The 27,060-nt window shown below is 39.1% G+C and overlaps 1 protein-coding gene across 3 annotated transcripts in view; it reads left to right on the forward strand.

Moving 5' to 3' along the window:
* EPHA6 (EPH receptor A6) overlaps window positions 1-27,060 on the forward strand; it is a 528,684-nt gene that overhangs the window by 388,829 nt on the left and 112,795 nt on the right. For 2 of the 3 annotated variants that reach the window (XM_074812313.1, XM_074812322.1), the window contains exons 7-10: window positions 2,245-2,407; window positions 12,151-12,259; window positions 18,534-18,604; window positions 22,142-22,267. In XM_074812313.1, the coding sequence (XP_074668414.1) occupies window positions 2,245-2,407; window positions 12,151-12,259; window positions 18,534-18,604; window positions 22,142-22,267 (469 nt within the window). Of the gene's footprint in view, window positions 1-1,773; window positions 1,822-2,244; window positions 2,408-12,150; window positions 12,260-18,533; window positions 18,605-22,141; window positions 22,268-27,060 lie in introns of all 3 variants that reach the window. The other variant, XM_074812331.1, reaches the window with a different exon arrangement.

The following is a 27,060-nucleotide window of genomic DNA, read 5'->3' on the forward strand; positions in this document are numbered from 1 at the left end:
TGATTCAGTGTGGTCTTAGGACAGTGCAAAATCAGGTGTTTCTTTTTTTTTTTCCTAATTCTTAGTTTGATTTTAAGCTGGTCACTAGCTTGTGTTGAAAGACTTGGTCTGTTTGGGCAGAAATGTACACACTTTAGTCATCAGCTTCATTACTAAATAACCTCAGGTCTTGTGTTCTCCAAGTTTGCATACCCTGGCCAAGTTACATGTTAAGATATATGAGCACTCTACACATCAAAGTCCCTGGAAGTTGCACATATAACAAGGCTATAGAATAGAAATTAGCTATTCATGACACACTGAATGTTTGTGAAATGTCCCTAAAGCAGTATGTAAACTCCTCTGTATGTGTGGGAGTTCTCTAGCTCTTTACAAATCTGAGTATTAACCCATTATACCTTTTTTGTTCACATACATGCTATTTTTCAAGTTGAAACAAGCTTAATCTCAAAAAAAAAAAAAAAAAATCACTTTAACCAGTTGGCATTTTGTCAGAAGAAAATGTATTTTCTGAAATTTCTTTAAAAAATGTATGTCTAAAATCCACTAACTTGTTCAAAGTAAAGTTATAGCATTTCAAGTAATTGGGGGAGATCTGATAGTTGTAGAAGTTGTTAGATAGTATATTAATCATAGTCACTATCCACAAGATTACATGTACACTGTGTCTTACTATTCAATTTAAATAGACACTTCTTGCTGTTTCAAAATCTGGTAATAGACTGTAGAACAAATCAGCACTTCCTCTTACTGTAGTTTCTCAAATTATTTCCACTGTTTGAAGTGAACATTAAATGCAGTTATTTTAGATATTGGTCATTGTTGCCTTCCTTCTTCTTCACTTAACAGAATCATTAGGTTATTTTTGTGTGTTTGGTTTTTAATTTGGTTTTCTTAGCCATCTCCTTGATGCCTACTGGGATAATACTGATATACCTGATGCCCTATGCTAATGTGACTTTGTTACACCATGACTGAATTTGACTCAGCATGTTTTATATAAAGCTGTTTGTTTTATATAAAAAATATATGTATGTTGATCAGAAGAGATTAAGAACCCAGTGGACTCTTAACTGAAATCTGTTCTTCTCCTGGTTATATCTCTTCTGTGAACCATATTGTTTCCTTCTTAACAGGCTGGAAGCACCCTTTGAATACTTTATACATGCTCTAATATTACTACATGGTATAATAAATGTATATGGTGCCCTGTGGGTATTACAGTTGGATTGTTAAGCATATGCCAAGGACATTTCTGCTCATATGTCAGTTTGGAGACAAATCTTGCTGCAACAAAGTAAAGGTAGCCTTAAGGCACCATATAAAATATTACAGATTACTGATTTATCAAGTGACAGTAACTAACGACAGGGAATAAACTCTCTCTTCTTCTAAGTCATCACCTCATGTACAAGTATCACCAGTGACCTGTCTAGCAAAGCAGCACTTAGATTTGCACAGCAATCAATGTGGCTGGTCTCCATACTACAGCAGCTGGTCTGCAGTGGTAATTCCCAGTGATCTCTGCACACTGTAATTCTCAGTGATCTCTGCAAGAGTCAGGAATCCTCAGCAGATGCCCAGGGTCAACTGCTAGGAGATTAACAGGGAACTTTTGCAGAGAGTTTTGCTCCTTATACAGTGTGAAAGGGAATTTCATCTATGACTACATGGAAAGAGAAGTTAAGTTCAACAGCAGTGAAGCAGTAGAACCATGCTAGAAGTTTGCAGACTTTAAAGAAAAAGTTAATTTTTATTTTCTTTTACCCACAGGTCTACCCACGGATAGCGCCGGCATTTTGGCACTACCTGCGGGTAGAAGTGAGTAGCGGGTATTTGAATACTCCCACATCTTTACTTTACAGCTTACTAGTATTTACTGACCTCCTAGTTTGTCCATTGTGCAAAAACAATTAGCAACCATTCTAGGTGCCATTTTCTGTGAATGTAGTCTTGTACTAATTCCATGTTGTTTTGACTGCAGTGTAATTACTAACCCAAGTCACAAAAATGTGATGTATTTATATACAAGATTAAAGACAAAAAATTGAAATCTAAGTGAAGGCCATATCATACATTATGACTATAGCACAAAATCAAAGTACAGAAACCCATACCTGCACCTCCTTTTATAAACACATATTACATTCATGAGAAGAATATGGAGCTTCGTTCTGCTATATCATTTTTGCAAAGTTCGTACAACTCAATTTGATACCATTTCTCCCCTCTTTTGTCCCTCAGGAGCATGAGCAGCTCAGCTATTCCTCCACAAGGTCCAAGGCTCCAAGTGTTATCATCACAGGTCTCAAGCCAGCCACCAAGTATATATTTCATATCAGAGTCAGGACGGCAGCAGGATACAGCGGCTATAGCCAGAAGTTTGAATTTGAAACTGGAGATGAAAGTAAGTTTCACTGAAGGGAAAAAAACCCCAATACAACAGAAGTAGCATCTAATTCTAAAACAGTGAGACACTGAGAGTTTGAATGGCTGAATACATACCATTTGCTTATCACAAAATGACCACTGCTATATGATAAAAAAAAAAAATGTAAGCCTCAGCTTCACACTTCTGGATTCATAACAACAAATAAAAATTTTAGCCCAATGCTGCAGCTGAAGGAATGAATGTTTTCTTCTGCAAAATTTCCTTATGGATCTCTTCCAGCTTGAGATATTCTATGATTCTATGATCCTTTCTTTGCTTAAAGAAGGCCTTCCTTTTAATCTAGAAATACCATTAGGCAGGCTTTACTGAAGTACAACAGCTTCATGCAAGCTCCCAGAACATAGTGATGGAGTCTTTCTCTGTAGTTGTTAGACTCTACAAACAAAAAAACCCCAAAACTTCTATATGCATTTCCGTCAACCAATAAGCCTACTAAATTTGCCAGTAAGAAGCAGAAAGCCTGCGTATTTCTACAGAATATGCAGAAAGGCTTGATGCTATGTATGATGTTCATGCTCTGAACAGTTTTTTCTTTAAGTCAGGTATTGCCCTCCATGTTCAAAGAAACTGCAAACAAGGTATTTACAAGCATTTGAGATAAAATTAGTGTAGTAGATACAACACTAAAACACTCATTAATGAAATTACTTTAATTAACCAATTACGTATACCATGTTTTCCATCAGTGTTTTAGAATTCAAGTTGCTTAAGCTAAAGTACAGACTCAAAACTATGTAAGTGTTTTCAAGAATACCCATGGGTTTGTGTTCCATTTTAATTTCTTCTTAACTTCTATTTCAAAAAGGTTTTAGGGATAGATTTCCAAGTGCTTAATGCCTAATTGGACTTTTTAAAATTTTCTGGGTACCTAAGCCAATTGGTTTGAATATGAGTCGAGCACCTGGGTGCTTTCAAGAATTCCAGTAGATCCTGTCTGCATATTCTGATGCAAGGCTTTGGGCTCCCAGGGCCATAACTCTTATAAAAAGTAAATGGTATTTAAACCTCTGTGAGCCTATGTCATGTTTGTGAAAACATGACTTACCCATCTGCATCAGGAAGGCTGTGGTTCCAATGACATTTGTCGCATTGGCACTGCTGATAGAAACATCTGCTGGGAGTGTGTTTCCACCCACTCCCTCCCAGCCCCACGTCTCCTTCAGTTGTACTAATGAAACTGGCTCTTGGGCTGCATGGTGAGTTAGAGCTCACAACACTCTTAAACATTTATTACCTCCATTACATCTAAGCTCTCAGTGTGAATCTTGGTAGTGAAACATAAATACTCATTATATATTTGATGTTTACCAACATTTATTGCTTAAGCTTGTGCCTGACTAAAAGTATTTGATTTGTTATAAATATAAATCATGTGATTGAAAGGAAATGCAGACAGAAGAGGTTTTGTTTATGATCCATTGAGATAGAGGTCAAGAGAAATTCTGCCACTGTTTGAAATGGTACCTGGAGCTAGATAAAGACTTCAGTTTAATTAAAAGGGTAGTTCAAAGGACTATGGTCTTACTCAAATATTTATACAGTACTGCTTTAGATTTCAAAGGGGGAAAAAAAGCAAAGCAAGTGCCTGCTGGTAAATATTACTTATTTCTAATTGAAGCAGTACTCAGTGACCAGTCAAATGATGCCCTGCTTCTCTCCAGATATCTTACTTCCTCACAGTAGTATTTTGAAAATTGCCCTGTTCTAATCTTTAAGGCAGTATCAGATGATTCTGATCATTCAATTTGTACCTCTTTCATAACACAGGCCAAATGTCTGTAACTCTGTAACTTTTCCGGACAGCTAATGACATCAGATTGAAATGTAACATCTGCCATATACAAAGACTCTTGATTTAAAGTGTAATGGGGAGCTCACCATATTTATAGGTAGATGGTGCCAGTGCTTAAGCCTCATAATTAAAACCCTTTCTTGCCAAATTAGAAGCCAAATACAATCAGAAATCTCTTCCTCATCTAAATGTGTTTGCCGTTTTTAAGAATTTTCTTGTCTTTCCCGTAAGTGATATAAATGCTCTCTCTCACTAAAAACACACCAGTTTTTCCAAACATTGAATCATTTTGTAGCTCTCCAAAATTTTAACATCCTTTTTGAAGTATAACATCAGAGCTGAACCTGTTACTAAATTAAGCTGGAAAACGAAATCTGTTTATGATGCCATAAACAGACCTAACACTTCTTACCTCCTTATAATTCAGTTTTCTTTTACTTATAGGTCTAAGCACTTGCTGCCTGAACTACAGCATTCTTACAGCTGTCTTACACAGCTGAATAACGGGAACATAACAACATTTTTTGTCAGTACCATTGTATTCCAAGATACTGATCTACATTTAGATGGAGGGGTTGGGAAGAGTTGTGTTATATCAGTACACATAAATGTTAATTCGCCCTTGCTGGCATGCATTTATCTTAAAAAACAGTCTAAGTCAAGCTGTGTAGGACCTATCTTCATCATTTACTACTCTGGCAGTATGCAGCTCAGCTGAAAATTTTCTGATTTTTTAATATATATTCATCTCAATTATTCTGAAAGATACCAAATAATATTAGACCAAGACAGACTATTGCAAGTCCCTTCATCGCTACCCATTAGAAACAAGTTACTTGGTGAAAATTCTACATTTGCAATTACTTTTTGTGGTCTTTCAGTTAGCCAGATTTTAGTTAATTTAATGTGAGCTATACTGATTTTATATAAAGTTAACATTTTCATGAGAAGGCTGGGAAGAATAGTCTTTTAAAAGTCTATGTTGTCACAGAAAATTTATCAATCTACAATCTCATAAAAATGACAAAAAATAGTTCAAGTCATGTGTTTGATAGAAATCCTTCTCAAATGGCACTAGCTTGTAACATGCTTCAGCTCTCTACCAATTGTACATGTCTTAGCATCTAGAGAAGAATTCCAGATGAACATCCAAGGTTATTCCGTTTACCCTGCTTGAATATTGACATAATTTGTTACTAAATAGTGGTAAAGTGAGCAATCCAAAATTGGGGCTTTTCTTTAAAGCGATAGACAAGTTGTAAAAAAGTAATGGTTCATCAATTGTGAGACATGTATAGCAATGTCCTAAAACATACTGTCCTTGGCAGGGCAGTGCTGTGATGCCTTCTCCAGTTTAGTGGTTGAAACACTGTCTGTGCCACTTCAGTTATATAGGATAAAACCAGATACATCATTACTAGGAACACTAAAACATTTTGATATAATTATTAATGGTGGTGCATGAGACAGAAAGAAGACCAACTCTCTAGCAGTAATGAAAGAAGTTAGTTAATCATGCCACGTTGATCTGGTTTTTGGGAAGCACCCTCACTTACTGACCAGCAGACTGAGGCAGCCATTGCTTGGGGAGCATGTTGTTGTTGAACTCTTCTCCCTGCTGCAGAGACCAATAAATGGAACATCTAAAAGAGCAAAATTTGTACTTTCTTTGTGAAAGAAAATGGAGTTACCTAGAAAAGTCAGAAAAATTCGCTTCAAAGAAGGAGGGGTGGATGAATGGATGTTATCAGGCTTTCTTCCACTGTTAAAATTAAGAGGTTGCTGCTGGGAAACCTTTGCAAAGCATAGTAACTACTGCTTTTGACCATGTTCCTTATTGCCATTTTATTCAGTCTCCCTGTTTCAGCACCTTACAGGCAAAAAAAGCTGACAGGGTTTCATACAGTCCAGCACACACAGGTGTACCACTGCTGTGGCTATAAATTGAAGCATAACCTCACTCGTAGTTCCTGCTTTTATGTATCATGAGTACCAACTGAGTCACCACAAAAAACTCTGGTCCTTCCTAGGATAGAATAAAATGTATTCTAAGAATAAAGAAATCATTTGTCCCAGGGCAAACATGCTTTAATCTCTGTTTTCTCTCTCCCTCTTTATTTTTCTCTCTCCCTCTTCTAACCAGCTGTTTATGGAAGACATTTTTTGTTTGATTGGGTTGGGTTTTTTAAGTTAATGATTCAAAGCATTCTTTTTTTCTGGAGGAATGTTTTTTACTATATCACCTCAGAGGCTCTTGTGCCTAGAGGAACTTGTAAAATATTGAACAATTTACAGTTGTTGGGCAGTGCAGTGTTTTCATGCTGTAACTCTCTTGTGCACGGCTTGTTCTAAAACTGAGAGTATTCTCCATGTCAACCTTCTTGACATTAGGAAAAAAAATCTGAAAGGGAACCAGGTGGCTTGTTCCAGAAGGGCCCTAAGGGGCAAACTAGCATGTGTGCAAGTGTGGACTAGTGCTTGGGCTGAACAGAGTGATAAATGTAAGCACATGATGATTTTTAATCCAGAAGCAACATCGACTTTGTATGCTTCAAATAAATAATGTTAACAGTAAAAATATAAAAAAAATCAGAAATGCTAATAGAATACCTGATTAGGTATTTCATAAATTTGAAGACTGTGAAAAATTAATTGGCTTAAAACCCTGATCTTGATGAAACAATAATTTTAATTTTTTTACTATAGGCACAGATGGTGACTTTCTTGTATTGCCAGATCTGCTGAATTCTCACATGCTTCTGTCTCTTCCTACAGCCACAAAATCTATCTTTAACTTTTCAGCCTCAAATCCTGCTATTCTGGATTTGCCACCAGATGTCATTTAGACCCTGAGCTCCATTCTTTCCAGAACTCCAAAGTTCAAGGGAGGGATCTTGAATCATTGATTCTGATAGAGATCCAACATTGTTTCAGGCATATGCTCTGATTCATGCCACGACAGAGAAGCCATCCCTAGGATTTTTAGAAAGATATTGAAGTACCAATGCAAAATGTATTTTTTTTTTTTTTTTTAGAATGTTTGATGCTTTGGCATTAGTAAATTAAATTTCTGATTGAAACAAACAAATGAGAAGGCACGTATCTCGTATTAGAAACTGTCTTGCTGGATCTCTCCCCATGTCTGCTCAGTCCTACTGTTCATTCAATAGTAGTGAGCACCGAATACCTCAGAATGTCTCATTTTAATCTTGAAGTATTTACTTACTCATATTTTTTTAGCCATTTGTTCTTCAAATTTGACTTTGGCCTACCTGATTTCTGTAAGCACCCAGAAGCCCCGGAGACTTTGCTTTTCCTCTGCATTTCCTAAACAAGAGCAACATTCTTGCTCAGATTGCAAACTGCTTGCCCAGGCTTTCCATTCATCCACTGCTCAGGAAGCTAATGTTAGGGGGAGCACTTGAAAGAAGGCTTTTCAAGCGAATACACACCAAAAAGTTTTACATTCTTATGCTAGTGATGGCATTATTTTTTCCTTTTAAAAGTTCTTTTTAAGATTGCCTTTCCATTGCCTCCTCCCTTTCCCACATTCCCCTTTAGATTGGAGCCCATCAGCTCACTGGAGCACAGGAACTACAGCACTTCTGAAAATGGAAAGGTTACTCTAATTGGACTTTATATTTTTCTTTTATTTTTCTTAAGCACTGTTGTGTACAATGCCTTGTAAATCCATCTGACAGCCAGTTCCTGACTATTAGAGCTTCAGCTCTCACCATCCACAGTCCTCTATCTTACAGTTACTCACTATTATCTGTCTAGCTGTCTCTCTGTCACTTTTTTATCTTTCAGTCTGCTGGAAGGTCTGCTGCCTTATAGATGTCAAACTGAAAAAACTGAAGGGTGTAGCTAAGAGACAGAAGTGAGCTGTCATTTAGGACTTCCAGCCCTTTTATACCAAATATACAACCTTTTAAAAGATTTTTGGAGAAATTTGCTCAAAGAAAAGAAAGGAGAACAGAGATGGAAGGTTCTCTCTGTGTTTCATCCTTTTCCACCATGACTAAAATGTCTGCACCATTCCTTCCAGTCTGCCCAGTGAGGAAGTGAAGAAGCCTTGGGATATTTTCCTTCAGCCTGGAGAGGAGGGAAAGTGCAGCTCCTCCTCCACGCATTTGGCTGAAGAACCCAGAGAAGAGCTGAGACAGGACATGGATGTAAAGAGTAGTTGGTGGGGACAGTACTGACATCAGGCTGGATGCAGAAGGGATTTCTGTGCGTGGTGTTAAGCAAGGAAACTGGAGTGATGCAATTAGACACTTCAAATATCATTTCAGGTATAACCTGAGCTAAGCATTAAAAGTAACAGGAGTGAAGAGTTTATATGGATAGTATTCTTCTGGGTACATGTATCATATATGTTGAAGTTTTAAAGTCAAATCACTGCTGTGACTAATCACGTTAATTGCAGCCACAATGTGTTTGAAGTGTTTTGACACCCAAACGTTATAGTATACTATCTAATCGTCTGCTGGAATAAGTAGTAAATCCTCCCTTTTCCATGTCTTATACTACTCATTTTTTAAACTATGTTTTTGTCAAAATGAACTTATTGAGCAGACAGGCATAGAGAATGAAACGTACTACCAGACAAAACAGCTAGCCCAGCTAGATAGGTACTCAGCTCCCTTATGTGGTTTACATATTCCTGTTGCATCAGCATTTCCTCACCCCCTTGCCTATCAGCTTTAACTGTCAAATGGAGTGTGGCCCCATAGATGGTACAGCCACATTCATCCCTCTGAACACAGAGCTGCTAACCATCACTGGACGGATTTGTGTGGTGCATAGTTGGCAGACATGAGACCGTGCACTGGACAGTGTAGAGACAACAAAATAATGATTTTAGCTATATGAGTGCTGGCCATGCTGTCTAACAAATGAGATTCTGGAAAAAATGCTACGTACTTCAATCATGAAATGCAGCACTCTAATATGTACACACAAAGAGATGAAATAAGGTTGCAGGAACTTGCTTGGCTTTGCAACCTATCATAATTGTTTTTTAAACTGAGTTTTTCTGTCTTGCATAATCAAGAATAGTCCTGAGGAGAAACACAGGGTCATATACCAATATGCACAGCTGATGAAGGGAAGAAAGAAGGAAGAAAAATCAGGAAATGATGAGAAGGTTTCAAGAACATGCACAACAGAAACAATACATGTTAAAGCTCTTATTTACAACTTGAACTTTACCTTAAGAGAAAGCTGGAGAAATGAGAAAAAAACAGAGAGATTGAGAGACATGCTGAATTTCATTTAGAATGGCAAAATGATATAAAAATTTTAATTATTGAGTGTCCCTGACTGCTATCTTTTCACTGCCCAGATAGCGTTTTATGTAACCTTTTACCTGTGTGAGGAGTCTCTGTATGCGCATACACATGTGCTTATATATGTGTTGTTCACTGCACTGTGCCTTTATTGATTTCTAGAAGGATCACTTCAAACAAAAATAAGTATCTCCATCATTTTGCCTTACCTGTCTCTCTGTCAGTTTTTAACAAGTCCACATCTTCCAATTATACTTGTCTGTCATTTGACATTTTTACCTGACAAGTAAATTAAGGTCATCAGGAAGTTTCAGGCTTGAAAGCCCCTTATAGTGATTTGGCTACTTGAAAAAAAAATCCTAATGTATTGGACACTGGCACCTCTGCCAACACAGTAAAATACAAACAAGAGAAAGAGAATGATCACTTTTTAAGTACATACAGTCTCAGCTAAAAATTGTACTGCTTAGAGGTAAAACTAAATCAGTCTGGAATTTCTCCCCTTTGTGAATTTGGCTCTGGTTCCTGATAGAAAATATATGTTATTAAACTGATAGGTTGCATTCTGTTTTAGCTAAAACACCAAGAAATAGCAGCTCCATTCAGCAGAAATGATCCAAGACGTGACTTTCTTCATCTCAATAGCTGCGGAGTGCTTTTTTGGACTATGGAATCAGTCCCTATATTTGCACCTTTAATTCTCATGAAGAAAGGCCCCGCGTTGTCTCCTTGGCAATGAATGTCTGTAGAAGAAAACCACAGCTAATTTATCTTAGCCGATGGTTTGCTTTTCTTCTGCTGAATTCACTATTTTTGCACACATCCTTCTTCTATTAAAAAAAAAAAAAAAAAAGAGGGCTGCGGCTTGTCCTCTCACTTTCATTGCTGAGATGGGCAAGATAGACTCATCTAAAACCTCCTCCTCCATTTACAGCTTCAAACTGTGCTTGGCTTTAACAGTCCTTGCAACATTTAGCACAACCCCCGCCAGTCTGAAAATAGTATTCAGCGTTTGATTTGGAGAGCCTGTTATTATTTGCATTGTTACTTGTGTGGCATGGTAGTTCTTATGTTGTATTTTTCCAACTAAATGTGGCTCTGTGGAACATAACACAATGCAGAGCTAGAATCCATTCCCATAATATCACTAGATACTATTTTGGAGATTAGCTATTCAGTGAGTATTTGCTACATCATTTATTGGAAGATGTATATATTTAACTTGTCTGTGGAGAGCTTATGACCACAGATACTGAATGCCTTGTAATTTACTGCCTGTGCATATCTCCATTAAATTATATGGACAGAAACCTAATGGCAGAAATTTAACAAGTTGGTTTTGCTGAAAATTTGACATAAACTACTATTGTTTTTATTTGCTTTACCACTATTACAAAGCCAGTATACACTACTAATTTCTAAACCACTCACAACTATTACTGAGATGCCAAACATTTTTCTTGGAAACAGCATTTTAGGAGGCTTTGGACAGCAAAGTGCGCATTGTATTTGGCTTCATCAACTGCAAAGTGAGAGAAAGTAACCTACTGAGCTTTCTAGGCAGCAGCCTAGGTGATTTCCCTAAGCTTTAATCATCTGGTGCCTAAAGCAAGCTGAAGATTTTGCTTATAGAACAGTTTGCAAGTTTACAAAATCAAAGTTGCTTTCCTGATAAATCTAAAATTTATTTTCTTTTCTACATTTACTGCTGCTGTCAGAGGTCACTGAATAGAATTATTTATTCTTCTTTCAGAACAATGTTATATTTCTCATGGAAACAGACAGTAAGAATTAGTTAAATGTCATGTAGCAAAAATGTTCAAGCATAACTGAATTTAAGAAATAAAACTTTGGAGTCACAAGACAGGAGGTAGACAGAAAACTGAGCCAAATACTTTTTCTGCTCATGTAGTACTTGGACAGTGAGGACCAACCGGGCTGTAAGTAGGTACTTTGTCAATGTAAAGATTTAATAGTATACAGAATAAATTAACAAAAAGAGCAAGTGTCTAGAGACCGGATAATTTAGGTGATCTTTTTTAATTCCTAAATGTCCTACAAAAAACAGAGAGAAAAACAGGAGGCATAAGAAAATCAGGGGTTTTTTCAGCTACAGTGTTGCCAATCACCAGAGCATGTTATAGGTAAAACTGTATACATTTTGTGACAACAAAACTAAACATCAGACATACAGAAGAGGGTGTGAGGCTACACATTGTGGTTTTTCTGCTTTGCTTCCTCCTGAACCCAGTTTAATATCTCTTACATACGCAGCACTGCTGCTGACTGCACTGGGACAGTTGGATGGAGAGGAGTTCTGAATTAGATGCAGGATTAAGCTAAATAAAGCTAAAGAAAAAATATGTTCTATTTTTGTGTCCAAAATCTTGTCATATTCAAACTTCAGTAAGTTGTAAGTGTCTGATGATGCCAGCTCCTCATTTTAAAAACCTGAAAACATCTTCTCCCCTTCATCATAGTTGGGACATGGATTATGGTTTTTCACTTCGCACATCTGATGTCCTTGCTAAGCACCGAGGAAAAGGTTATCACCCATTCTGCAGGAACCCTGAGTTATGGAGCTTTAACCTCTTTTCTTTGTGCTTCTCTTTCAGCTTCTGATATGGCTGCAGAGCAGGGACAGATTCTTGTCATTGCCACTGCTGCTGTTGGTGGATTCACTCTCCTGGTCATCCTCACTTTGTTTTTCCTGATCACTGGGAGGTAATTAACACCACTGTTCTCATTACTCAGTCAGAGTAATCAAAACTAAGAATTTAAGAATAATACTTAAGTCATTAAACCACATTTTCAGTGCCAAAATAAGGGTTAGACATACCAGGGTGCACGGCCTCTCTGTTCAGCACTGCTCATACACTTCTGTTGTGAATGTTGTCTTTCATAGAAACCCAATTTGGCAGCTAAGCAATTATGTCAAATCAGGAAATAGCTTGGCTATTTTTAAAAGAAGTTTATGGACCTCTTGTCTGCAGAGCAAGAATTTAAAAATGCAATGTACCTGCACCCTCAAGGCTCTGGCATTAGAAGACAAAAAACAAAAAAAACACACTATTTTTTACAAAATCTCATAACTGGCAATTGCAAAGCTTTGGAGGATGTAACCTTAGGATTTTTTATGTCTTGGGGTTGGCAATGTAGCTTGCTAAAGGCACTTGAGTGGACAATTTTTTATTACTTTTGTACTTTAGTGGACATTTTTTTATTACTTTTGCTATATTAAATTTGCAGGGAAAATCATACACAATTATGTATATATCTTATATGCAGATTTCTACATCTATTAAAATAAATACAGGAATTATGTAATGAAATGAAATTAAGAAAAACTTTACTCCAAAATACTAGAATGATTCTACTGCCTGTGATATCACTGGTGAACAGAAAATAGCTTCCTGAAGGTCCTGTTTTATTACTTTTTGGCTTTTTTTTTTTTTAAATTGGATTCAAGATATCCCAATTAAATCTACAATACAGCAGTACCATTGCACTGGTAGGGTAATTCACCAGTCTGGACAATAATTATTTTTTATAACTACCCTGATTCTTATACTTAAAATTCTTTAGTACAGTGCTGATTGTCCACCTTCCTTCAGTTGTTGTGTTGATCAGGATCAAATAATGACATTATGCAAATTGGATGAGAAAACATTTTGATTTGAGTGGCCAGATGCTATGCTCAATTACACACTGAAGGTTTTAAGGGAACTAGCAAATTCTAATTGGACATGCTAAAAAACACATGTAGAGGTTGGAACATCAGTCCTTGCTGGAGCTTAGATTCCCACAGGCGTAGCTGCTTCGATGGTGCCTTGTTTCCTTTTTCACTGAGCCTCCAGGTGTTTCCTGTGTGATTTCAGGACTTCACCTAGGACTTCACCTGCTTCCACCAGGAAGCAAAGCAGAATTTCAGAGGACAAAGACATTATGTCCTCATTCCCTCTGTGAGACATCACTGGCACCACAGTGCTGCCATGGATCAAGAAAGCCTAAAACCAGACTGATGCTCTGTTAGAGGTATGGACCTTCGAGCAGATGAGTTGGGCTCATAGCTCCTGCAGTAGGCTGTGTAGGGGAGTTGTGTGGGCTCTAGCCCCTCCCTACCTTTTTCCCCCTCTCTCTCCTTCAGACACATAAAACAGCTGGTGGAAGAGCCTCCATGTGAAGAGGATTCTTTGTGGAGTCTCCTTCTTACCTGGCTTGGGGACAGAAGAAGTTCGGTGTTGGGATAGGATTCTGCACTATTCCTATCCTGGTTTAGAGCCTGTGTTTACACTTAGAGAAAAGGTGTTACACTGACTCCTGAATGTGATAATGGTCATCACAGATAGGCTAATATCAATAGACAGTGCTGCACTTTCAGATTTGTAATTAAGTTTCTGTTTTATTCATTGTCTGGGTTTGAGCCCAGAGGATAAATGAGCACTACGCAGCTGCTCACTCACCTCTTCCCCCTCAGGAATGGGAAGGAGAAAATAAAGCAAAAGGCTTGGGAATTGAGATAAGGACAGAGAAGGATGACTCACCCATTATGGTCACAGGCAAAAGACAGACTCATTAGGGAAGAAAAAGAACATCAATTTAATTCAGACACTAACAGCAACAAAACTTAACAGCCAGAGTAGGACAGTGAGAAGCATTACCATGTCTTAAAATCACCTTCTCCCCCACCCCTCTCTTCTTCCCAGGCTCAGCTCTGCTCCTGATTTCTCTACCTCCACCCCCCAGCGACAGAGAGGGGCAGGGGATGTGGGGCTGCAGTCAGTCCCCCCCCCCACCTCGCATTCTTCCCCTGCTCCAGCATGGTGTCCCTCTCACGGGAGACAGTCCTCCACGAACTTTCTCAGACATGAGTCGCCACGGGCCACAGCCCTTCCCGAGCTGCTCCAGCATGGATCCCTCTCATGTGTTACAATCTTCCCAGCACCAAACTACAACAGCGGGGGCTTCTTCCCACAGAGTCCCAGCCTTCTTTGCGTGCAGCCACCTGCTCCAGCATGGGGTCCTTCACGAGCTGCAGGTCAACATCTGCTCCACCAGTGACCTCCATGGTCTTCAGGGGGGGTCTCAGCACACCTCCCCTTGTGCCTCCTCCTTTCTTCTACTGACTGTGGTGTTTGCATAGGTGTCCTCCTTGCAACTCCTCCTCACAACCCTAACTCCTCATCCCAGGTTCCCCTTCTTAAATACATTATTGCAGAGACACAGCCACAGTTGCTAATTGGCTCAGCCTTGGCGCAGAGGTGGGGTCTGACTTGGAGCCGGGGAAGCTTCAAGAAGCTTCTCACAGGCTTCGCTGTAGCCCCCTCCCCTGCTACCAAAATCCCCTGCCACGAACACAAACCCAGCACACAGGTATGACATTACATCTAATCTGAAAAGAAAGTGAAGTCTTATCAATGTAGGACAGAGGTTTTATTTGCAGTACCCCAGCAACCAAATATGGCACTACAATAGCTACCATTATGTGAATTAATGCTCCCTCTGCTGAATAATAAAACCAGTTAAGTCTAACATTCTGTTAAAGTTAATGGGAGCACTTAACATTGGAACATATTGTGACCTTAGATAATCTTAGAAGCTAAGTAAATATTCCTACGGTTACTACAAATGCTGACAAACAGTAGGGTCTTTCAGAAGAGTGAGAAGTTACTCAGACAAGGACAAACTTTTGGAGAAAAAGATTGTGTGGAACCCTTACGTGGAATCCTGAAACATAACTCAAATGCTTCCTTTAGAAATGTCCTGGGTTTGAGTGAGCGCTGGGGGTTTTTGGTAGCAGGAGAGGGGGCTACAGCAGTGGCCTCCTGTGAGAAGCTTCTCGAAGCTCCCCCAGGTCCAGTCAGACCCGCCTTTTCACCAAGGTCGAGCCAATTAGTGACTGTGGCTGCACCTCTGTGATAAGTCATTTAAGAAGGGGAACCTGGGAGGGGTTGTGGGAGTTGTGAGGAGGAGTTGTGAGGAGGACAGCTGTATGAACACTGAGGTCAGTGGAAGGAAGGAGGAGAAGGGGGGAGGTGTGCCAGAGCAGAGACTGCCCTGTACCCCATGATGAGACAGCAGGGCCGGCGCCCTTTGCAATCCATGAAGGTCTACAGTGGAGCAGATACCGACCTGCAGCCTGTGGGGGGCCCCACGCCAGGACAGGTGACTGCTCCCAAAGAAGGCCCGGACCCCATAGGAAAAAGGCCCTGCTGATGTAGTTTGGCCCTGGGAGGATTGCAACACGTGGGGTGACCGTGACACGTGCCCGTGCGAGTGACTGATGTCGGAGTTGGAGGACTGTCTCCTGTGAGAGGGGGGCCGCGCTGGAAGAGGGGAGGAATGCCAGAAGTTCCTCCTCCCCCCCCAAACCTGAAGTGGAGGAAGCAGCAGGACTGACTGCAACCCCCATTCCCTGCCCCTGTGCTGCTGGGAGGAGGAGGTAGAGATATTGGGAGCAAAGCTGAGCCTGGGAAGAAGGGAGGGATGGGAGAAAGAGTTTTCAGGAGGTGGTAATGCTTCTCACCGCCCTACTCTGTCTGTAAAGTGTTGTTGTTGTTAGTGTCTGAATTAAATTTTATGTTCTTTTTTTCTTCCCCTAATAAGTCTGTCTTTTGCCTGTGCCTTAAAGGATGAGATCATCCCTCCCTGTCCTTATCTCAATTTCCTGTGTCTTTTTCTTCTCTCTTTCACAGCATTGCGGGGGAAGGGGAGAGTGAGCAGTGTCTTTGCTTTATTTTCCCCTTCTCAGCACTGGGGGGAAAAAGGGGGAAGTGATCAGCTGCATGGTAGTCAGTTCCCTCTGAGCTCAAACTATGAAAAGAAAAAACTCATTAAACTCAGATGTGAAAAAAATATGGAAATTTTTTTTCTTCTGTGTTTATTCCTCCTGTTTGCTAATGTTAAGGAGATCAGAGATACCCTTCTCTTAGCTTTCTAACATCTTATTCAACGGGACCATTTCAATTATGTAAGGTATGAATTCATTTTGAAGTGCTGCTTAAATGCAGTGATAAGAGTGTATTCCACAGAAGACAGAGCAAGAAAATTTTGAATAAATACTCAATTTACTCTAGGACTGGAGGCAAATTTCTGCGTGAAAAATGGGATTGGTACCCTGCAGATGTGCTCTGCTTCACTGTTTAGAATTAACAATTTGATGAGCTGTCGAGTCGCAGGGCTGCTGATGAGTCTATTCATAGTGGAGAGGCTGGGTTAAATGAGCACCTGCCTCTGCACTTTGCTGAGTGATTACCCACCAAGAGCAAGCACGAAGCACGGCTGTCGATTGCAGATAGAAAAATGAAAGAGACAGAGACTTCGAGGCACAGGATATGCAGTGAGATGGGGGTCTTGGCTAAATTCCAGGATATGCGATGTTAAAGCTCTGTGTGATTTATTCTTATCATTACAGAAATTATTCCTCTCCGATTGTTCTGTAGCCAACACTAACAGGGAACGGGGAGCTGGAGCTGGAAGACTCCTCTGCTGGTGGTTACTCACCAGCTTCTGTAGTCAAACTTTGGGGCCACACGCATACTTGGCAGGATCGGACAGGGTTAAAGCCCCATTTCTCTGACTGTTCCCTTGGGCAGACACTTTAAGTGTACCAGTTTGTGTTCAGTGTTCTTGGCAGCTGGCACCCTACAGGCCAGTTGTTCAGATCCTAAAAATGGCACTGGCATGCTTAGTGGTCCCAGAAACGTGTACAATCTGAAGATTTCCACAGAAGCTGAGAATTTACTGGTTGCTGCTTACCTCCGTAAGGGTACATAGCCATGACAGTTTAGAAGTTTCTGCCCTTCTCCCCATCATCACCTCTGTAGCAGTGAATGATTTGTGAGTGTTCCTACTCTGTTTAAGTAGTTTATGAGGAGGGTGTGTTCACATATTTCTCATATATCCATAGTTAGTATTTTACTGGATATACTATCTATAATTATAGTTTAGTTTATTTTATAAGGCTAGTAATGAACACATTACAGAGGCCAGTCATTTTTTCCAAGGTGGTCTTGGAACTGAATGTCTGTTACACGAAAGCACATGTCCACGTGCACTGCTGTTCTCCACCCCACAGCCTTAGCCTCACCCTTAGACCAAAAGATTTCCCTCTAAATCATACTTCTTAGGCTGTTCAGTGCGTGAGAAGGAGCTTTAAGATCAAGAGCAAATATTTTTTCTTGACTGAAACAGTTGCTCCTATCATGTGACCCTCTAAATCAGCATTAACAGTCCTGCAGGTAGGCAGCATTCAGGCTGGGCAAGATTTCATTACAGGGAGCCTGAAAGCTTGCCATGTGGCAGTTTTCTTCAACATATCCTTGCATTGTCAGGTAAGGTTGCTAGCAATTCATGAACATCCACATAGTTCTGGGTTGTTTGCCAAGGATTTGCAATTTTATAGCAATCATACAGGCATCTGCTGAATCATCATATTCACAGAGCAGGCTACATATTGTTTATCCTATATGATAGGTGCTGTTTTAGAAGAAATAATAAGTCAGTGCCTGGCTTGTCTGAGTAGCACAGAGCTACTCAGGAAAAAAAAGGTGGTCCTAATGTGAAAAAATATTTTCTTTTTTCACGAAACTTTGTGAAGTCATATAAACTCTTATCTTATGAAGAAAATGTGGGCTTTTTTGACCCACTGGATATGACAGTTAATAGGATATGGTTTTATTAGCACAAACCAATGTATGCAAACAAGAATGCAGGGAAGTAATAATTTATTAAAGTATCAGGATTCTTTGGAGGAAATAAAGTATTGCATCAAATGAATTTAAGTATTCATTTTCATACTAATCATTCAACCATGATTTATTTGTATCTAATCTGTTTGTAGTTCTTCATGCATATTTCTCTCTTTCGATTCATCACTAAATATATATTCCAAATGCAAAGGTTTTGGCTTTCATAAAAGTTCAGATAAAACTTAATGTACATTTATTTTATGCATGACAACTATTTTAATTAAAACCTCACATGTTTTTCCTGAAAGGTGCCAGTGGTACATAAAGGCCAAAATGAAATCTGAAGAGAAAAGAAGGGCTCATTTGCAAAATGGACATTGTAAGTAGTTCAACGCTGTGTTATATAATATCTATATCATGTTTTAAATTAAGAATGTTCATTGTTTTCTGTACAGCTTTTGCCCTTGATGTTTTAATCTGGCCATTTGAATAGTTCCTCCATTGTCTGCACCATCAAGGGTATTTATTTTTATTTGTATGTCCTCTTGAACAATTTCACTGAATTCACTCTAGTTAATAAGGTTTCTTGGTATTCTATTAATAATATTTATCAGTTTTTCAGGTATATTTCTTTGAATTCTCAACTGGTCTGGACCATATTGAACTTCTGCCTCAAAATTCCTCTCTTGGTGACTATGTGACTTATTTGTATCCAGTTCTCTTTGGCTATAGGGATCTACACTTCCAGCCACCCAAGAAATAAAATGTGGAATGGGTTGCCTTCCATCATGTTCCTACTCACTGATCAGTACAGTGAGAAAAAGTCCTGACAACCTCTCATGGGCAGTATATTAGTTTATGTAGTTTAGTTTAGCTACTTATTTAAATTACTAGTCTCACTGTTTTATGTTAGAGTAGCTATTTAAAGTTTTTATTTATTCAAAGGTTATTATACAAAAGGTATTAAATGTTTGGGGGTTTTTGTCATTTTTTATAACATCTCTGGAAATATTATGATCAAGATAGAAGGTAAATCACCAGAAGTCTTTTTTCAGGTGACATCACTATATCCAGCCAAGTGGCTCTTTCTGTCAAGCAAAAGGGCACATTTCCCCATAAAGCATACTTCCTAGGAAGATTTGTTTGTCATTTGTTTCCAAACATGGTCAGAAAGGAAAGAAGACAAAAACGTTCGTGCTGAAGAGTTTGATATATGCCTCTGAGACCATGACTGAATTTGAGAAAAGCCTCACTCAATGTCTTTAAGGCCAGGGTAAATGATAACTGTATTTCATGTTGACACAAAGCTTCATCTCAGAGGCTTCTCATTCATTTGCAGTTATCTCAGCATCAGACTTGAGGGGGCAAGTTTCTACTCATGTATGTGCTCCATAGGACCAAGGATAAAGAGGAATTACTGTGATTTACCCCAGCAGCTAAGACTCTATTGCCAATAATACTCCCTCCTTTACACTGAGCACTCGGTGCCTCCATAAGAAGTACGTCCTTCATGCTAGCAGCAATCTTTATCTGACTGCTGACTGCCTATAGATTTGATATCCAGGATCTCAACTTGAAATGTGGGGTTGTGCAGTCTCTGCTGGGATTGGTATAAGGGTGACCTCTCCTAGACTGTCTGAAGCTATTTAAAAAGAAACTCTTCTGCAAGACCTGGACTGTTTAGCGTTGCCTGTTCCTGTTTGCAGATTTGTCATGTCCATGCTTTACATCCTATGCTTCTGCTGTGCGCAGAAGAAAACGATCTCCTCTTCATCCTTCCTCTCTCCCTTGGGAGCTCAGTGTGAGTGAGAGGAAGATCTCAGGAAATAAAATCTTTGAAGTGAGTTAGAAGAGGTCTGTGATCTTGCTGATGACATCCCACGATGTCTGGTGCCTTCCCCGTTTCTGTATCGTGTGCGTACTCTATCAGCAGTGGTCCAAATGGCTGTTGCACACTACTTAATGAAGCCCAGCCACATTCATGTGTCCTGAACATGTGTTCTTCACCTAAATGAGCATTCTTCACGCTAAATGAGCATTTAGGCTCATCAGATAATGAGCTGCTTTAGATTCAGCTCCTAAGTGATAAGGGGAAGAAAGCTGAGAGGTACTTGATTCTTTTAAAAGAGGTTCTCTTGACCCAGCTGCAGTACCCTCCTCTTATCCTGATAAGTTGATGCATTATCTACATCAACTTCTCTTAATGGGTTGAAAGTTTTCCAGAACTTAATCACCACATGGCAGCAGCCTAAAAAAATTCCCATCCAGATAGTCCAAGAGAAACAGCATAAGTTCTTGGACATGCTCTACTCAAGAACACAAGGGATATTAGTCATGCCAGAAAACGGATGGGTTGCTGGAGCCTGCCAAAGCAATCTGGCACCAACCCACTATTGCCACAGCCATCTCCAAGGAAGCAAACAAAAATTATTGAAGCCTTGTAAATAGATTTGGATATTTTTGTTCTCGTCTTGCACCTGGCTCTCTGGTTGTTCCAGATGATCAGAGAAGAACAAAGCAGCACAGTCCTCCAGGACCCATCCTCAGAGAAAAAGATCTCAAAGATTGGACCTGTTTGGCAAAAGGAATGTTCAGCCATCCACCCATAAATGAAAGGATTGAACTAGAAAGCACTGTTTTCAAAGTAAAGGACAGATTGCCTAAATTGCCCAAGGAACAGCAAAGGGGAATATAAACTGCTTTGGCAGTAATCACTGTTAGTCTTGAGGATCGGCTTTTCCCCATATCTTTGAGTCCTCACTTGGTGTCTCTGTAGACACCCTTTCAAGTGACCAGCTCAGAGCTCACATTTTCTCTCATGACTTGCTGCATTTTCCAGATTTACCAGCTGTACTTGAAGCATTCCTTAAGGATGTGAGCTAAGTGCAGAGACTCCAGGGATTCTCTTCAGATTAAAATACTAAATAGCATTTGGAAAGGAAATGCTCACAATAATTAAATAAATAAATAAATAAATAAATAAATAAAGCAATTTATCTTACCCAAAATAGCATTTTCCTTAAAACTTAGCTAAGGCTGTTATTTTTTCCTAAGGAGAAATTTCAAAAAGCCTTATTGCCCTCTTAATTTTCCTGCCTGAAATGCTATACCTCAGGAGACGCTTGTGTTCAGCTGGGACAGAGACAAAACAGCATAAGAGTTTGACACTATCTTATCAGTTGAATACCAAAGACTGAGTTTTCTAAAGGCCTTTGACTTTTTGTTTCCGTGGGACAAGATAAACTCTGGGACCTGTGTAGCTAGCAAACATGACAATAACTAGGGGTATAAATAACATTCAGAGAACCTAATACCCATATTTTCTCTGTTATTTACGCTAACACTGGGTGTTGGTTATCATTGCAAGTTGAAAGGATGTTTGATGTAACAATGCACTGCAGAAATCCTGAAGAAGTATCCATGCTTTCAGTCACCCAGAACATCTCAGGAGATTTGAGCAGGGTCCAGCAGGACCTTGCTTACAGTTTCAGCCAGTACTTCTGAATGTTTTTGCTAGTGTTGGGTTGGCAGAGGCTTCTCTGTCTATGGAGTTGTAACACCCAGCTCTTTAACGTCTCAGAAGCCTCACCTAAAAAGGCCACTTGAAGGATAAGAGGAAATATTTAAGTTTGTGCTCAGTCAATCTTTGAAGGCCCTGGTGCTGACAGCGACTGGGAACAACTCATGTGCATTCTACAGTTGGCTTCTGTGAAATCAGTAGCAAGCATTAGTAATTTTGGGTCGTTATCCTTTTCTGTGGGTTCTGTAAATTTAAATGTGGAAGATTTAATATATTATTTCCAATCCTTTCAATTTTCTAGTAAAAAAACCCCTCAAAACCCAAAAAAAACCCGTTTCATTACAGTGCATGAATGTCAAAGAATTCTTGATTCCTAGTGTTCTCTCTTTTTTGCAGTACGTTTCCCAGGAATCAAAACATATATTGATCCAGACACGTATGAAGACCCATCTCTTGCTGTCCATGAGTTTGCAAAGGAGATAGATCCTTCAAGAATTCGTATTGAGAGAGTTATTGGGGCAGGTAAAAATATACTCTCTTTAAAAAATGTCTAAGCTTGGAAAGGCTGCTTTTCTGAAGTCACCAGCATAATGCAAGTGGTCAAGTGTAGTACAAAATGTGGACATATTTCTGTGACAGCACAAGTTCACTCTCAGGTGTGGTGTACACGAGGTATTGTATTTAGCTAATGTTCCAAATGTGGGTATATTGAAATAAGGAGTTCTTGAGAAGCAGATTCTCCAAAGCAATAGGTTTATCCCAAACCGTTTTTTAAGGCTTTATCAATGTTTTGGGTAGGGTTGTTTTTTTGGTTTGTTTTTTTTCTTTGTTCCAAATGTACTCAAAAGACGGTGTCACCATTTCTCATAGTTAATGTCACATGTTCTCTGTCACTGAGGGGGAGATTAGATCTGAATGTCTGTCTGGGGGGAGGTAAGATCAGAATATAGAAGACTGAGAAAAAATTATTCTCAAATAGAAGATAGGTGGAGTAAAAGGGGGAAAAGGAGAGGCTGGCTTGGGGTAGGCTTTCCTGTAGCTGCGCAGAGAAGGATCATTGGCACAGTGGGAAAAGAGGAAGATTTGATGAGAAGGTGTGGAAAGTATGAAAGGTGACGTGGAGCTGGGAAGCAGGATGACTGAGAAAAATAGCTGCAGGATCTGCTCTTACATCCCTTTTTGTCTTTGTCCAAGTGTGTAGTGGGAACAGAGAGGAATTACATCTGAATGACCTTTTTAGACCCTGTTCTCATCTATGGGGTGTTTATCTTCAGTTGAGAACATCTCATTGGGGATGTAGGCCATTTCACAGCTGTTTGAAAATAGGTTTCAGAAACTCATTATTCCTGTGTGTATATTGGCCTTTTTTTCTAAGGGAGATAACGTGACTGTCGCGGATGAAATATTTGACATGGTTATGATTTAGCAGCAATTCAAGACTTATTAATGGTCTCAGGTGGATCAAACGGTTGAATTTTAGCAGCACTTAATGACTGACCACTTTAAAGATTATCAAGGTAATTTGGTGGAATATGTTATAACTAAAACAGTGACTTAACTACATATTTGAGAATTACAAGATTCACACTAACTTACTACAAGGTACCCTAAATCAAAGTATATGTATGTACATATGTATAAACACAAAGCATATACACACATAGACAGACGTAAATATTTGGATTCAGTGAAATGTGTAGACACCCACACTCCTGAATGCAAATGTGCATATTCAAGCACATAGATAGGTATAGAGGTGGATGGAAGAGGCTAGCCTGTAGTTAAAATTTCCCTCTTCTGAAGTTTAGAGTAAATACTCACGATGCATCAGCATTCCTCAACAGGTAATTGAGCCTCGAGAAGTCTGTCTTTGCCCTGGCCCTTCGTTGGCCCTTCGTTGGCTTTCAACCTCGAGGATTCTGTGCCTGAGAGGCGTCCCAGCTCAGGGAGATGCTGGTCACAGCCCGCTGCGATCCAGGAGAGCTCGAAGGGTCTTGCTTAGGGTCGGTATCTATAGGGTCCGAGATAATTGACTTTCATCAGGTACTTTTCCATTTCAGCCCAACTTGGATGTTGAAATACTCTGGTATCTTCCACCAGTTGTGCAGGCCCAGAACTTCCTCGATTTTGAAGTTCTGGTATCACCTGCTTTGGGCGATGACTCAGGTACAGATGTACTAGGCTGTCAGGAGGTGATTGATTGTCATTACCATTTCCAAGCAATAGGAGAGGCAGGACCCAGGTTCATTAAGGGGGTGCTCTGGTCCACTGCCTTTCACAACCCATGTTAGGTTGGCATGTGGCCCAGGGAGGGGGAATCGCACCAAGCACCGAGCGGCCCAGGAGGGTGGGGGAGTTGCACCACCACAATGGCCCTCGTGTTTTCACGGATCTTACTCTTTGCTAACGTGCTATGTTTGTAGGCATGTCTATTCTGTGCGTTGTTATCCTCTTGTCTTCACTTTCATTTAATTGTCAGGTTTCGCTACTCAGGAATGCGCCGTGCATGTGTTCCCATGCATTCACTTTTGGAAAGCCTTTGTAGGGATAAAGGCTCATGGCAGCTGTGTAGAGTTCACTAGAGAGGTCCTGGTGGCAACTCCGTGGTGACAGAAAATACACCTTTGTGGTTAGCACAAGAAAAGTGAAATACTTGTCAAGATCAGAGTCTTGTAAAACCATTTCTTGAAACTTGTGTTCTGACACTCTAGAGCAGATAGCATTTCATTATTGACCAGGTCCTGAGATTGTTTGCTCACTGTTTTACCCAGGTGTAGTTTACTGAGGACTTCAAGAGACAAGGCTAGAAAAAGGCCTTACAAACTTACCTAACTAGTGGATCTCAATGCATGGTCTGTGACCAACATGTCATTCAGAAGGCCCACCAACATTTCTCACAACTATAACAAATTAAACCAAAAAACAGACTGACAAGGAGAGTCTGAAGTTCCTCTGGTGCATTACATCCTCTGTGTTGTTACCCACAGCCTGTCAATGGCTGTTGAGCATTAATAATTTCTCAGCCCCAATAGAAAGGGAAGGTGGAGAGCTAAGGGTCTGTGTCAGAAATTTTGATGAGCATAGGAACAGAATCCTGAGCTCTAATTCCAACTCTGAAATTTAATTTCTTCCTGTGAAAGACATTAACGGTATACCTGTCTTCAGTTTAAACAATATGGATATTTCTGTGTCCTTAAGATATTAAGAGTGACTGAATTTTGTAAATTACTGTCTTAAAGGTACTTATAATACTGACTACACAGATGTTTTGTCTTCACCTCACTGTAATTTTGTTTCAGTAGCAGTAGTTAGTATGTTCCATACTCCAATACCCATCTTTGAGCTATCCATTCTGGGCTTTCTTTAACAATGTTGTTTTATTACTTACTAAGTAAATGTCAACATACAAATGCTTTTTTTTTTACCTTATTTACTTTCTCTAACTTTTGCTGTCAAGAAAAAAATAAAATATTCACAGTACAACAAACTGCAAAAATCAGTTACATCTTGTAGAAGGGGGTCAGTGGAAAAAAATTTATTTTAATTTGCTCATAATGAGCCCACCAAAGAACTCATGCAAGTATTGTCAAGCAAATTACTATCAGAAAACATGATGCCCTTTGATCCTTCTTTTTTATCTTTGTTTCATATATCTTAGTCACTCAGGAAAGGAGAGGTATTTGTCAGTTGAGATCCCTCATTTAATGATATGCTACTATGCTGATAGCAATGCAAATGTCTCCAGTGTCACTAAAAAGTGTTTTATGCACTAGAAAATGTCATGCAAATAATACAACAGAAATAAAACCAGGTCTGTTAGCAAACAGGGGAGAGAAAATATTGACCTGAAAGTAAGAGAGAAAAATTCTGTTTCATGCTGCAGTCCGTATCACTGGAGTCCTTTAGAGTCTACCTGATTGCTTAAGCTAGATAATATGTAGCTGGCACTGTGCACCATTGGAATTATGAGCTTGAGAGAGCCCCCAGAGGGCTGACTTCTGCAGAAAACATTCTATCTGATTTCTTTTATTTCTTCCTTTTCTTCAGACATACTATAGATATCGATGTTTTAGATTATAAAGCATATTGAACTACATTCAGCACTGGTATAACTGCTGATTTCAAAGCGGTTGAATACAACAGACAAGGATTGAGCTTATTGATTTTAGTTCAGATGAAAATTGTGTCCTTATTCTCAACTTAATTCATTTATGAAAATTCTTTGTTCAGCTTCTCTCTCCCTTTTCTTGTATGCGTGGGAGTGAATTTTTGCATGGTTAGACGTATTTTATTTTTGTATTTTTTATCTTCTAAAATTAGTTGGGTAATCTGCCATCTTCAAAGACATTTGCCTAGCAGGACTTGCAAACTGATTGCAATGAAATTAACCCATTTCCATGGAGGCAAGATACAGGTTAAATACCATGCCTGAGGCGTGGAGAGTACAAATTCTAACAGAGTTCTTCAATAGCTGCTAGGGGGCAGAACATATCATTATCAGTCACAGCAGTCCTAAAACTTTCTTTATGCATTTTCTCTAATTTTGTATTAAACACTGCAACCAGATATAAAATGGATTTCTTATAGAATTACTTTTAAAAGATCTTTACAATTTTCACCTAAGTGAAACAAAAATTAAATTCTTTTACAAAATGAAACATTGAAATCTTTTAAGAAGTGAATTAATAGATGCATTTCTTAAATTTGTTTTGTTTGAACATTTTATTTTGATCAATGATTTTCATTACAAATTGCTGTAACTCTAATTTTTCAAAACAAAAATTAGTTCAAGAACTAGAAGTTTTCATTTTGAAAATGTCAAAGTGGAACATTGCAAATATTTGAAATTTTTTTTCTAGCATTTCTGAGCAAGAAATTTTTGAAACTGATCTCATCCTGAAGGCAGTTTCCAATTTGGTTTTTCAGTTGAAAAAGTTGTGTCCAAAAGCTCTTTACAATTCACTAGTTGCAGTGCAGATGGCGTTGACACTCAAGGCAAGTATTTTTTCTAGTTTCTTTTTTCAGCTTACCTAACTCTGTACCCAAGTTATCTTTTAAAGTATTTGGTAATTATAATCTTGGATGGTGTGAATTGGAAATGTACATTTTATTATTTGCTGCTGAGTAATCTATCTGAGGATGATCCCATCAAATAAGAAGTAGTATTTTCTAGTAGTAAAGCTACTGATTATCTCGTTTCTGATTTCACTGTTAAAAGTTAAAATCTCTTCACTGCTCCACTTATCTCAAATGCACGTACACTACAGACTTGAAAAACAAAGACTGTTATTTATTATTTTTGTCCTATTTTTCAG

Source organism: Strix aluco, chromosome 2, assembly GCF_031877795.1.
Source record: "Strix aluco isolate bStrAlu1 chromosome 2, bStrAlu1.hap1, whole genome shotgun sequence".
Lineage (NCBI taxonomy): Eukaryota > Metazoa > Chordata > Aves > Strigiformes > Strigidae > Strix > Strix aluco.